Source organism: Vitis riparia, chromosome 10 (assembly GCF_004353265.1).
Source record: "Vitis riparia cultivar Riparia Gloire de Montpellier isolate 1030 chromosome 10, EGFV_Vit.rip_1.0, whole genome shotgun sequence".
Lineage (NCBI taxonomy): Eukaryota > Viridiplantae > Streptophyta > Magnoliopsida > Vitales > Vitaceae > Vitis > Vitis riparia.
The window spans coordinates 11,858,252-11,870,364 of NC_048440.1; the positions used below are offsets into that span (position 1 = coordinate 11,858,252).

The following is a 12,113-nucleotide window of genomic DNA, read 5'->3' on the forward strand; positions in this document are numbered from 1 at the left end:
GGTCATCTCAAAATGTATGATGCAACCAAATTTAGTTCCCTCCCTGAATTACTCAAAAAGTAGGGCTAGCAATGATGCATGGAAATTTTCATTACGACATATCTTTCCATGAAAGTGACAGGAGTCTGCATTCATCCACTTACTGTTGAATATAAACTAGTCCAGAAACCTCCTTTCAAAATTATAGGACTAATTGTAATATGTTATTGCAGCTTACAATTTATCATATGATACAAGCTGAGCTGATCTTTTAGCTCAGGTTCCTGCAACTTCGATCCAGACTAGATTCATAATAAGGTATTTTATTCTGAATGAGGGCAGAGCTCTCTACATGACCATTTTCTCTTTGCCTTAAAAAGATGTAGCACTGTAACCCATTGATTCTATACATTTTTGGGTGCCTTACATTTCAGTAAGGTCCCAATCAAGTGTTGTGTCTTCAAAATCATGTTCCGACTGTTGAAACCTGTGGCGAGCCAACCGATTCATCACTGCAAGACCTGAAACCAACATTTTTGGATAAGTAAAAAACAGAAAGCAAAATATTTGTTCATACATAGAATTTCTCCAAATGTCTTGCATCCCTAGTAGTGTAAGCTTCTGGGAAAGTGGTAGTTTAAGAATTTTTACCTTCAACCATTTTGTAGAGAGCTGACCACCACCTATCTCTAGGAACCTGGTATTCCTTCAGCATCTCTTCAATGACTTCATCATGTGTTCCCTCCAGAACTCCCCGCAGAGTAAGTACTGCGTCATTTGTTTTCTTGAGGATATTCATCTCGTCTTCAACGTCCAAAAATTGAAGGCCATTCTGGGAAGATGTCAGGCTAATAGAAAGCGCAAACTGCGTAGCAGCGGCCCAGCGGGAAGAAGCAAGCCATCTTTTCTGCCTATCCGATTGCTTGGCCTCTTCTCTGCCTGATTTTTTCTGTCCATCCTCTCCAGATACTAAGCTGCGTAAGTACTGGGCATTTGCAGCCCCTGTACTTCGGACCATTCTAGAGAAAGAGCTTCCTTCGTCTTGAAGCAGTTCTTCTGGAGTATCATACTCTACCACCTGATAAGAAAGGCCAGAGATTTCTAACTTAAGCATGACTCCTGATTTCAACTCATTTGAATTTGCTGCATTTTCCCCAAACCCAGATATACCCTTAAAGCATTACCGGGAACCCAGAAAGTTTTCAAGATAAACTCAAAATCCATGCATACCTGACCAGCATCAAGGACAAGAATCCGATCACAATCAATGATGGTATTTAGTCTGTGAGCAATAACAAGCATGGTGCATGTTTTGAATTCTTCTCGGATAGTCTTTTGAATAAGAGCATCAGTTCTAACATCAACTGCTGCAGTTGCTTCATCAAGAACAAGAATCTTTGATCTTCGCAGCAATGCTCGAGCAAGACTTAATAATTGTCTCTGCCCAACACTGAAATTATCCCCTCCCTCCGCAACCTTGAAACAATCAAAGGATAACCACTTTCTTATCAGCAGCAGCAAATTATTTTCTTTGATTATGGGTATTCAAAATAGTTGATAGTTGAGTTCAATTTATCATGAATTAGAAAATTGTACTAGGACTAATTCCTTGACTTTCAGCTAAAATTTCTAATGGGGGGTTGGGGGGAAGTAACAGATAGAGATATCATATCTTTCAAATCAAGTTGAGGAAGAAACATGTGAACAAATAACTTGAAACTACATTGCAATGAGCTAATTATATATCTGCTTTCTTTTGGTGGATATAATTTATTTTCCGGTAATTATAACCCACTCTTAGGGTTCAAACTCTGAAGTGTTTGGTAAAAAAAAAGTCATAAAGATTTAACTAAGAAAATCTTGAATATTATACCTCAGCATCCAGACCAAAAGAATTTCTCCTGATGACATCCTTGAGATGTGCCCTCTCTAAAGCCTCCCAAAGGTCAGCGTCATTGTGTTCATTGAAAGGATCAAGATTAAATCTTACAGTTCCTGCACAAAGTAAAAAACTGCCATTAGTATAACACAACTCACCATATCCAAGTGTACTATGACATAGCTGTAACCCTGGACACCAATGTATAAGGGAAAACACCATGACAAACAAACAACTAATTAGACCTTAACCAACCCCCACCTTGGAAAAAAGGTGTAAGACAAAGCAAAAAGCCACTCTCAAGACATTCCATACAATTCACGGACCTCTCCAAGATCTTCATTCTATGACATTTATAACTCTTTTTATTCCATGAGAACATATGAATGTAAGAATAAGAATAGTTTTGTATGAAGCCTTCCTCCCTCCCCAAACCTCACCCCCACATGCCACCACCCCACCCCCCTCCTCTTTTTTATTTTTTGGTATAAGAATCATGTTCTGCATGAAGTTGTTAAAATGATTTAGTCAAAGGGATTCTGGAATCATGGAAACATAACTAGTATAAAATTTGTTTTTATGCAAAACTAATTTAACAAATAAAGGCAAACAACATTATTAAGGTTGTTGTGTTCTTCTAATTTATAACTAATACAAAAACTGATTCCACTTATGGAGGTTCTATATTCTTCAGTTCGTTAAATGCATCCCACAATACAGCAGAACTACAATTTTCTGGTTTCATCTTTGTTCGCTGATGTGAAGTCAAGATGAAGACAGTCATCTTGAGTGAAGACTGTCATTCCTGTAATATATAACCTTCCTTTGTTGACAAATATAAAGCTGCAAGTGTGCATAGTTATTCCTATAACATTTGGTCAGTGGCAAGAAATATGAGTGGTCGAGGTAACAACATGTTTAGTTAGGCAGATATCAAGAACACTGCCAGAATCACATCCTTTCTAATTTAAGCATATAATGGAGAATTCCCAATAACCTTGAATAGAAGCAAATGCTTAACCATAAGAACAGTTCAGCAACTATGTAATTTCAGGAAAGAAAAAAAAAGGAATCTATCCTTTTGTTAGAAGAGGTACAATTCCATCAACATTTGAGATTATTGATTTCAAGTACTAGATGAACAACTTTTCTTGCTAAATAATAACAGATAAAGGAAAAGGACATATGTCAAATCATCAGATAGAGCAATGCAGTTGTGCCTAAAAAATGCTCAATAGTTATAGTAAGAAAAGCTAGCAGCAGATAATGCTTACCAGAGAAAAGAACTGGAGATTGTGGTATAATGCTTAAAACTTTACGCAGATCTGTGAGTCCAAATTTTGCAATGTCATACTCATCTATCCATATTCTTCCTCTTTCTAGTTCTACAATCCGAAATAGAGCATTGATCATGCTAGATTTCCCTGCACCAGTTCTTCCAACTATGCCTAGCTTCTCACTTGGAGAAATTTTAAATGATATTCCATGCAAAACTGGAGGAAGTTCAGGCCTGTAACGCAGAACAACATCCTCAAACCTGATAGATCCTGATGAAGGCCAACCAGGTGGGGGACGGTTGCTCTCTATAATAGTTGGAGCCTCAGAAGGCAAATCAACATAGGTGCCAACACGCTCAACAGCATTAAAACTATTTTCAGCCCTGCTGGCTTGTCTAAGAACACCACTTAACAGGCTCGTGATATTTAAAGTATAACTAAGGAGTAGACCCATTGTAGATGCAAATGCTGCCGGGTTTTCTTCTCTGCTGTTCTCCATGACAGCAAAGGTTGCTGTCAAACAAATCATGAGGCCTCCTAATGTTTCCAGCCTTATGGTGAGCCATCGATTTGAGCTAATGTTAGCAAGGGTGAATCTGATATTATTATCCATGGATTTCCCATTTATACTTGCCATCCGATCGTATGCTTTATATGCTCGAATGGTTGATAAACCATTTAATGCTTCTCCAAATTGGGCATATACAGGAGATCTGGTGATGGAATCCAAACGTTTGACTTCACGGGATGTGCTCTGCAAAACACAGGAGTTGGTAACAATAGGTTATTGGTACTGAAGGGCTTCGTAACATGGCAACACCTTCCAAACAATATCACAAATGTTTCAAAAATATCACAGTAAATAAGATATCATTTATTAGTACTGTGAAAGAGAAAAAGAGAGCTTGATGGTGTAATATGTTCTTGTTTTCTTTAATGCTACGTAACAGAAGGCAATTGAAGACTGCAGGTTAGCTTGTAGATGTTAAGCTACCAATTTGACCTAAGAGCTTATTCTATTTATCTTTTGCACAAGGGCCTGAGGCATGCCAGGTTCCACAAAAGTGGTAATTGGATAATGTGGGATGTCAAATTATCTACATAGTAATCCACATCAAGAGCTTTAATATTTATTTTTTGCCCTTCAAGAAGATCTTTGGGGTCTTAAACTATTTGGTTGTCGGTCACTTAGGAGTTTCCTGTGTTGGCATTAGATGAGGAACTTGCCTTTTTATGGATATCAAATAGGTCTTATGGTTATCTCTGCAAATCAGAAAACAAATGAAGAAAAGCTTTAGTAGTTGAGACACTACATGACATGTGAGAAACCTACCTGGTAATATAGATAGGCTGCATAAAACAATATCAGAAGTGGCATTATGGCCCACAGGGATATGGTGCTGACAATGGCAATCAGTACAAAAGTGGAAAGAAGCTGCCACACTTGACCCAGAAACATATTAGCAGACGGGGCAACATTGCGATCTATATCGCCAAGATCCTTTGCAAACCTATTGATTATCCGTCCAATAGGGTTGGTGTGGAAGAATACCATTGGAGCTCTTAAAATAGAGTTTAACATGACATTGTGCAATATTTTGGCTGCATGAAGACTTGAAGTGATCAACCAAAATGAGTTTCCCAATGTCACCATTACCTGAATCGAGCAAATAGAGAGTGAGCCTTCAAACTAGTGATCAGCACAGAAATTTAAAACACCCACAACAAGAGAGAAAAAAGAAAGAATAAATGGATTGGGGTATATGCGTGTGCATGTATATATAATAGGCACAGAAATATCTGAAGACATTTTCTATTGATATAGAGGACAACATTTCCTGTATGATTTCTTATAAGTTTTGTTTCTTCTAAATTTCATATGATGTATCAAAAAGAACATATTCTGCCAATGGAAAAAGAACTTCAAATTATTGGAATAACAGAAAACAAGCCTGCCCCTCTTTTTCTTTGAGATTTTTACTGTTAAAAGATATCTGGCCCCTCTTTTCATTTGAGAACTGTACATGAAAAGTTGGGACTAGAATAAGCTTTTGCAGAAGGGTGAGTAAATTTGCAATATTGATGCCAAGTATCAATTGGTTGCACACACCTGACCAAATGATAGAAGTGCGTAAATCAAATTGTAGTAACCAGGTCTATAATCCTTCGACATGCTTTGATCCGTCCAGACGCTTAACCAGGTGCTACTTAAAACTCGAAGAACTTCAGTCGACACATAGCATGCAAAAAGTAGTGTAACTACCCATAGGCCCCCTAATGCATCTTTATACCTGCAAGAAAAGGCAAGGAAAATCCATCAATTAATGGTATACCAGATAAAGGCTCAGGAAACAAAAAAAAAAAAAAAAGACAAGTCAACTTGGAAAAGAGACTCTTCCTTTATCATAGCCACCCTGCAAGTGAAAGCATTTGAAGAAGCCCACAAAAGAAAATGATACTATATTATTTCATTTTATAGTATATATTTGAACTCGGCAGGAGAAATCCTGATCACCTTTTGGGTGAGCTATACAAATCATATATCTGCCATTCTGCTGTATCTAGAGAGAATTTTTTTTTTTGTTCAATCATGTGTAGAATTTTGAGTGCAGAAAGTGTTGGAAAGTTTTTGATCCAGGATATTTTGAAATTTTACTTCTAATTAAAGTCCAATCAGTGACATGCTTAATGGATCCAAACTCCTGTTGTTTGGAAGACTTTTTTGAGGTTCTGTTCAAGTTGTAGATTCATCAAACTTCACCCCCAGCATCAGAGGTTGATGAGATACTAAGAGACCTTGAAAGTGTTCTTTGAAAAACAAAAAATCATTTCAAGGGTTTCAGAAGTGGTTTGGAGTCTCAAGGTTCAAAAAATCAGGAAAAAGGGCTTCCTCTTTGAATGAAGACACTCTAGGATTGATCCAAGGCATTCTAGGAACTCTCCTCAGAAAAAGCATCCTATGAAATTTTTAGACTACCTAGTTCTTCATGCAATCAGAATTTAGGTCTGATGTAAATTATTGAACTCTATGTTTGAAGGTTTAATATTCAATAGAAGGGGTCCCTTCCTCTTTAGTGTCTGAGGTGCATAGTTCTGCTTGTATCATATGTAAAGAAGCAGAATGTATAAGATTATACTTTGATGCATAAATCTAAGATGACACCATAGCATTACCTCATCAAAACCTTCCAACTAACAATGCCTGTTTCTCGTTCTTCCTGCTTGATAAGGACAGATTTGCCTTCTTTCCCTTTATTTGAATGGATTGCATTTTTTGGCAGCTCATTCACTTCACCATTAGTAGTGGGCTTAGATTTATTGTTACTTAGATTTTCTCTGCACTCATTTTCTTCCACTTGCTCTTCCATTTTCCCAGCATTTTCCATTAGTTTTTGGAATAACTTGCTGTTTTTAGAGAGATCATCAAAGGTTCCGTCTTCTTTCACTGTACCATCAGAGACTAGTATAATTCTATCTACATGAGGAAGAAAATGTAGCTGGTTTGTAACAAGCACTCTAGTCTTCCCTTTCAACTCTTCTTTGATACAGTTGCTGAAAACCTAAAGAAGTTGGCACAGCATATTAGAAGAATAGAAGGTGAATTTCAACAAGTTACTTCTAAAGATTTAGCAGGCCAAGACAGCCGTAAACTAAAAGTAATAAACATTCAGATTGCATTCAGAACAGCAACCAAAAACAAAAAATATATCTATCTATCTATATACATACATATATATGAAAGAAAAGTCTGAAACTTCTTTGTTAGTCCCTTAACTGGAAAATATCTTACAACTAGATTAGTTTGCTCATATAAGAAACAAGAAAAAGATAATAAACCTTTGGAATTTAGGACATTGTCTCCCATATTTGATATAGCATAATTTCAGCTGAAGTAAGATGGACTCAAAACACCAGAAAAAATATTCAGCTTCGAGAATGTAACAGAAATATCAATCATGGAGTGTGAAGTGATTCTATAATACCTGTTGAGCGACATGAGCATCTAGAGCACTTAAAGGGTCATCAAATATGTATACATCTGAATTAGAATATACAGCCCTAGCCATTGAAACTCTTTGCTTTTGCCCACCACTGATATTCACCCCCCTTTCACCGATCTCCGTAAGATCATGACCCTGAAAAAAGAAAGATAAATCAAAACAGGCAATCAAAACAAAATGAAACGACATAACATTGTGAATACACTCACAGGAAGTAAGTCAAGGTCATGCTGCAGCTCAGTTACATCTATAGCCTTCCAATATCGTGCAGGCTCAAAATCAGAACCAAACAATATGTTCCCCCGTACCTGTATTAATAAGCATTCAAGGTCCGCATTTTGCAGTGAATTGGAAATGAATAAAATACTGCAAGGCCCAGAGTGTTGTAAACACTGGCAGCTGCTTAGCTAAGATGTCTGATACCGTAAGAGAATCCAAGCATGCTGAAACTTACAGTGGCATTGAAAATCCATGAAATTTGAGGAACATATGCAACAGTCCCTCTGATAACAACACTTGCATCTGACAAAGGAGGCAGCTCCCCAAGCATTGCTGATATGAGAGATGTCTTTCCTTCTCCAGTGCCACCAACAACTGCAACTAAGCTACCAACTGGTATATCCAAATTGATATTTGATAAAGTGGGCTTCTCTACCTAAAAAATGGAATATTTAAGAACTGTAAAAGAGGATTTAAGAACAGCTATCTTTCATACAAAAAAAATATATTTAAAAACTTTCATGATTGCTTGGAATAAAAGTCTACATGTTTAGATCAGTGATAAGAACTACTAATGGTAGAGAGGGTTGAGAGTTAAAACCTTGATTTTCATTATTTATACTCATTCAAGTGAAATTACAGATACCTAAAATGGTTTATAATCATCTGAACAGGACAAAGAAGTTGGAAAGCAACTTAAAGATGCAGGTTGTTACCCTATGCTAGTTGGGGAAATAAACTAATTCTCAATGACCTGGTATAGATTGGCTGAGAGCATTGTCCACCTGTCTAAGCACTTTCATAGGACAAGTTGAAAGGATGCTAAATATAGGGTGAACACCCCTTTAAGTCATTTACTAGAAAAGATATTTTTATCTGAAAATCCTAGGGATATGCAATTCATGGCCATATGCTGGTGGAATATCTTATAATTGTTGATTAGGCAGGATAAATTTCAGACAAGAAAACCTATTGACACACCCTGATAAGAAACAATCAGCCATGGTGAGGTCTAATACAAAGCTAGATTTTTGAGTAAGGGCTCATTGTTTTTCAAGCTTATGTTGTTGAAGATCCTCATGAGGGAACAGGCTCTTGAGAATTAATGTACTTATAAACATGTAACAACAGCAAGGCAACCAGTAATATGACACATAATCCAACTTAACATGACAATACCAACAATCGCAGTTCATCATCAAATTATCAAGGAGAAACTTCAATCTGGAAAATCAGTACTTGTTTTCTGATTGTAGAATATCAAGAGGCAAATGTTCTGGAATCTTCCTTTCATACTGTTTGGCAAGCTAGATATATGCATGAACTTGGAAGGAGGAATTGAATAAGGAAGAATATATTATTTATTTCTTGCATATCCTATATATAATAGGTATAAGTTTTTTATTTTTTTGACAGACCTTGCCCTCACTGCCTGTTCCTTCTTTCTTATTCTTACCTTTTTTATCTTTAATTTCACAAATAATATCAAGCAGTCTTTTCAAAGAGCTTTGCCTATGATACCAAGGTATGGATCTTGGACATTAAACCTATAGGACTGCAATGTAGAAATGAGTCTACCAAAAGCTGTGCATATCACTGGTTAGTACCTCAATCTAATTTCCTACCCACCTAAAAAAGGGAAAAAGAAGTCAAATGGTTCATTGCAAAAGCAAAGTCTCTAGAACGAAAGCAGTTTTACACAATTTTTTCAAAAACCAAAATCATTACTAGAGTCTAGTCAGCAACCCACCTTCAAAAAGTTTGATCACATCCTAACATATGATAGCCATCACAGAGAAAATAGTTGAGCAGTGAGAAGTGGAAAATATGATTACTTGGCATACAATAATTAAACACTAATATAAAATGACTTTAGTAATATAATGTTTGATTAAGCTGTATTCATACCCCAAAAGTAAATATATATTTCTTGAAATATATAAAGATGATCGTTGCTCTCAATGGTTGTATTCAAAATTTTGTTTAGAAAAATGAGGGATCATGATGCTTAAGCAACTGCTTTGAGGTTGGGTGATTTGGCCTCTAAGTAAAAAAATGGTTGCCTCGTGTAGTATCCTTATACTTTAAAACATCAAAGGACATTTATATATTTCTGATTGAGCATGCATAGTGGTCTCAACTGCTAGATGCCCAATAGACAATATGAGGCACAAAAACAGTGCTAAAATGTCACATATTTCTATTAGTAATTGGACATTACATATTAAAGAGTAAGGTGGTGTTTGTCTTTTTACTTAATTCTAAATAGAACCTTAATGCTTAATAGTGTTAAATATTAGGTTGTTTGTTTTTGTAGTATTTTATTTCTATTAAGTATTAAAAAGTAAAAAAAACCAATATGTTATTTTTTCTATTTAGAAAAAGCTACATATTTTGGCTTTTTCTATTTAGTAAAAAGTTTATAATAAGTCATGAAAAAGTAGAAAAACAAACAACCTAAATTCTAAAACTAAATTGCTTTCAGCAAAAAGCCAAAAAAACAAACACCACCTAAGATGTGTTTCGTAATAAAAAAGAAAAAGAAGAAAGGAAAAAAAGAAATAAATAAATATGAAAATTAGACCTTTGAATCCCAAGAAAAGTATCCATCCTTGATTGAGATGGCTGGAAGTCCTGGTTCAAGAGTTGGATTTGGTGCAAGAACTCTCTCTTCAGTTAAGAACAGTTGCTCTAGACGTTGTATTGATACATGTGCAGTTACAACCTATTAAAATTAAAGCACCAATTTGAATAATAATTCCAAAAAACAATAAAAGTAATTCAGTACTTTTTTTTTTTTTTTTTTTTTTTCTGATAGTCTAAAAGTAATTCAGCTCTTGAACCCCAATTTTTATTTTAACTGCCTGACAAGGGAAAGGGTTTGATATGAAAAGAGATATACACGTTACAATCAAAAGTAGAAAATATAAGCAAATAGATTTTCAAAATAAATCACTAATATTCATCTACCAGAGGCAAAATACATAAAAAGATCACTAAATGATAATTATCACATAAAATATATTTTCCTTCACTCCTAAGATGTCCACCAAAATAGAAAAGATGAAATAGACCATATCATTTCATGTGATAATGTATTAGTATGTATTACAATCTACAGAAGTCTCAAGCATGATATCTCTCTGATGTTGTAAATATTTCTGTCTTAAATTCCTCAAATTGTGATAGACCTGAGATACAAAAAGTCAGAGTGGATTTGGGCATTTTTGTGTTAGCCTTAAAGATACCTGTATGCTAGTCTATCTCAATATCCTACAGAATACAGTAGGAATAATAGTCTAGTGGATCAAATCCATGGAACTGAAGATATAGCAATAGCCAAAGGTATTGTTAATTCTATAAGTACTTAGTGAAAGATCAGTGTTTGATTAGAGAGCTTATATCTATCCAGAATTTCATGTTAATGGAGTTACCTGCTGTACACCCTGTCCAAAAATGCAACTTACTCTGCATCATGGTTTGCTAAATTCATTTTTTGAAATCCTAAGTAGCTCCCTTATGATTCCATGCTCCCCTCCTTAATTCATCCACATGCCTAACCACTCGAGCCTAAAAATGTGCAAGAACATCACCGGATGATTTAATCTACAAGTGTTTTCTGAAGAAAATATTCCATTCTATTTATTCACCTTTGAACAGACAAAATTACACAATTCTTTATCCTCTGCTTTAGAGCACAAAACTGAATATCCAAAAATTGAAGTTTAAGCATTCATGTGCCATTCCATCATAGATTTTTATCTCATCTACTTTCCATTGTGCCATCCGTTCTTGTAGTCTTCACCATTTTCTGTGATAACCACACAACACCTTATTATAGTTCCTGTTAATCAAAAGCTCCATGCATGTTTTCCACTAGCATTCAAATTTAGTTCCATTTTCAGTCTAAGACTCCAATAATCACTACTAGTTGGGGCAGATTGAGGAGAAATGAGGGTTCATTTCCTCCACCCATAAAAGGAAAAAGAGAGAGAGAGAAAGTGAAATCCCCTTTCTATTGTTTGAGCACTCTAGTATTCGTCCAAGTGATTCTTATGATTATGATCTCGACCTTCTTAGGTTTTAAGCCTTCTAGCCAGTCACCATATAATGGGAGATAACTTCTTTAAAATAGATGAAGTTTTGTGAAGTCACTCCAATCCAACTAAGAGAAATGGTAGATAGTAGATAGATCATGCAAAAGTATTTCTGATCAAAATGCTCTTGAAGATATAAATCATATTCTAAGATACTAGTCTCTTCTAAAATCAAACTGTGAGACAGGTTAAAGCTTGATTGGTTGTTGTGATGGAGTTACCTTTCCTTACAGTTAATTCATATATATTCTCGAATCATGTGTAGATTTCATACACTACCTTACTAAGTTTGAGTTTAAATCTACTAAATCTACATGTATAGACTGTGTGATCTGTAATTGAATTTGATAATGTAAACTGCCAGCTGTATACTTACTGTTTTATACACTACATTTTCCATTGTTTGTGCATATTTCATCATTATTGTAATCACCAAAGTTCCACATAACAATAAATACCTATATACATGTTTTATGATTTCACAATGGGGTGTGTATGCATACATACTTATATCACTACAACAGACCTGATACAAAACACTTCTATTAGTTTAACTTTAGCTGTTAAACATGTACTTTCTACATTGGCAGTTGAATAAGCACTAATGGGCAAACAGTGTTAAGGTTTGTGATTTGACAGTTGAATAATTTAAGGTTCATGG

At 35.4% G+C, this 12,113-nt stretch overlaps 1 protein-coding gene across 2 annotated transcripts in view; it reads right to left on the reverse strand.

Annotated features, from left to right (window-relative positions):
• Positions 1-99: 99 nt before the first annotated feature.
• LOC117922918 (ABC transporter C family member 12-like) overlaps positions 100-12,113 on the reverse strand; it is a 59,219-nt gene continuing 47,205 nt past the window's right edge. For both annotated transcript variants that reach the window (XM_034841140.1, XM_034841141.1), the window contains exons 17-28: positions 9,940-10,080; positions 7,591-7,791; positions 7,346-7,444; positions 7,119-7,271; positions 6,310-6,695; positions 5,246-5,426; positions 4,469-4,792; positions 3,133-3,889; positions 1,853-1,974; positions 1,210-1,455; positions 631-1,057; positions 100-500 (exon numbers count right to left, since the gene is read on the reverse strand). In XM_034841140.1, coding sequence (XP_034697031.1) covers positions 403-500; positions 631-1,057; positions 1,210-1,455; positions 1,853-1,974; positions 3,133-3,889; positions 4,469-4,792; positions 5,246-5,426; positions 6,310-6,695; positions 7,119-7,271; positions 7,346-7,444; positions 7,591-7,791; positions 9,940-10,080 — 3,135 coding nt within the window. In that variant the 3' untranslated portion in view covers positions 100-402. The remainder of the gene's footprint in view (positions 501-630; positions 1,058-1,209; positions 1,456-1,852; positions 1,975-3,132; positions 3,890-4,468; positions 4,793-5,245; positions 5,427-6,309; positions 6,696-7,118; positions 7,272-7,345; positions 7,445-7,590; positions 7,792-9,939; positions 10,081-12,113) is intronic.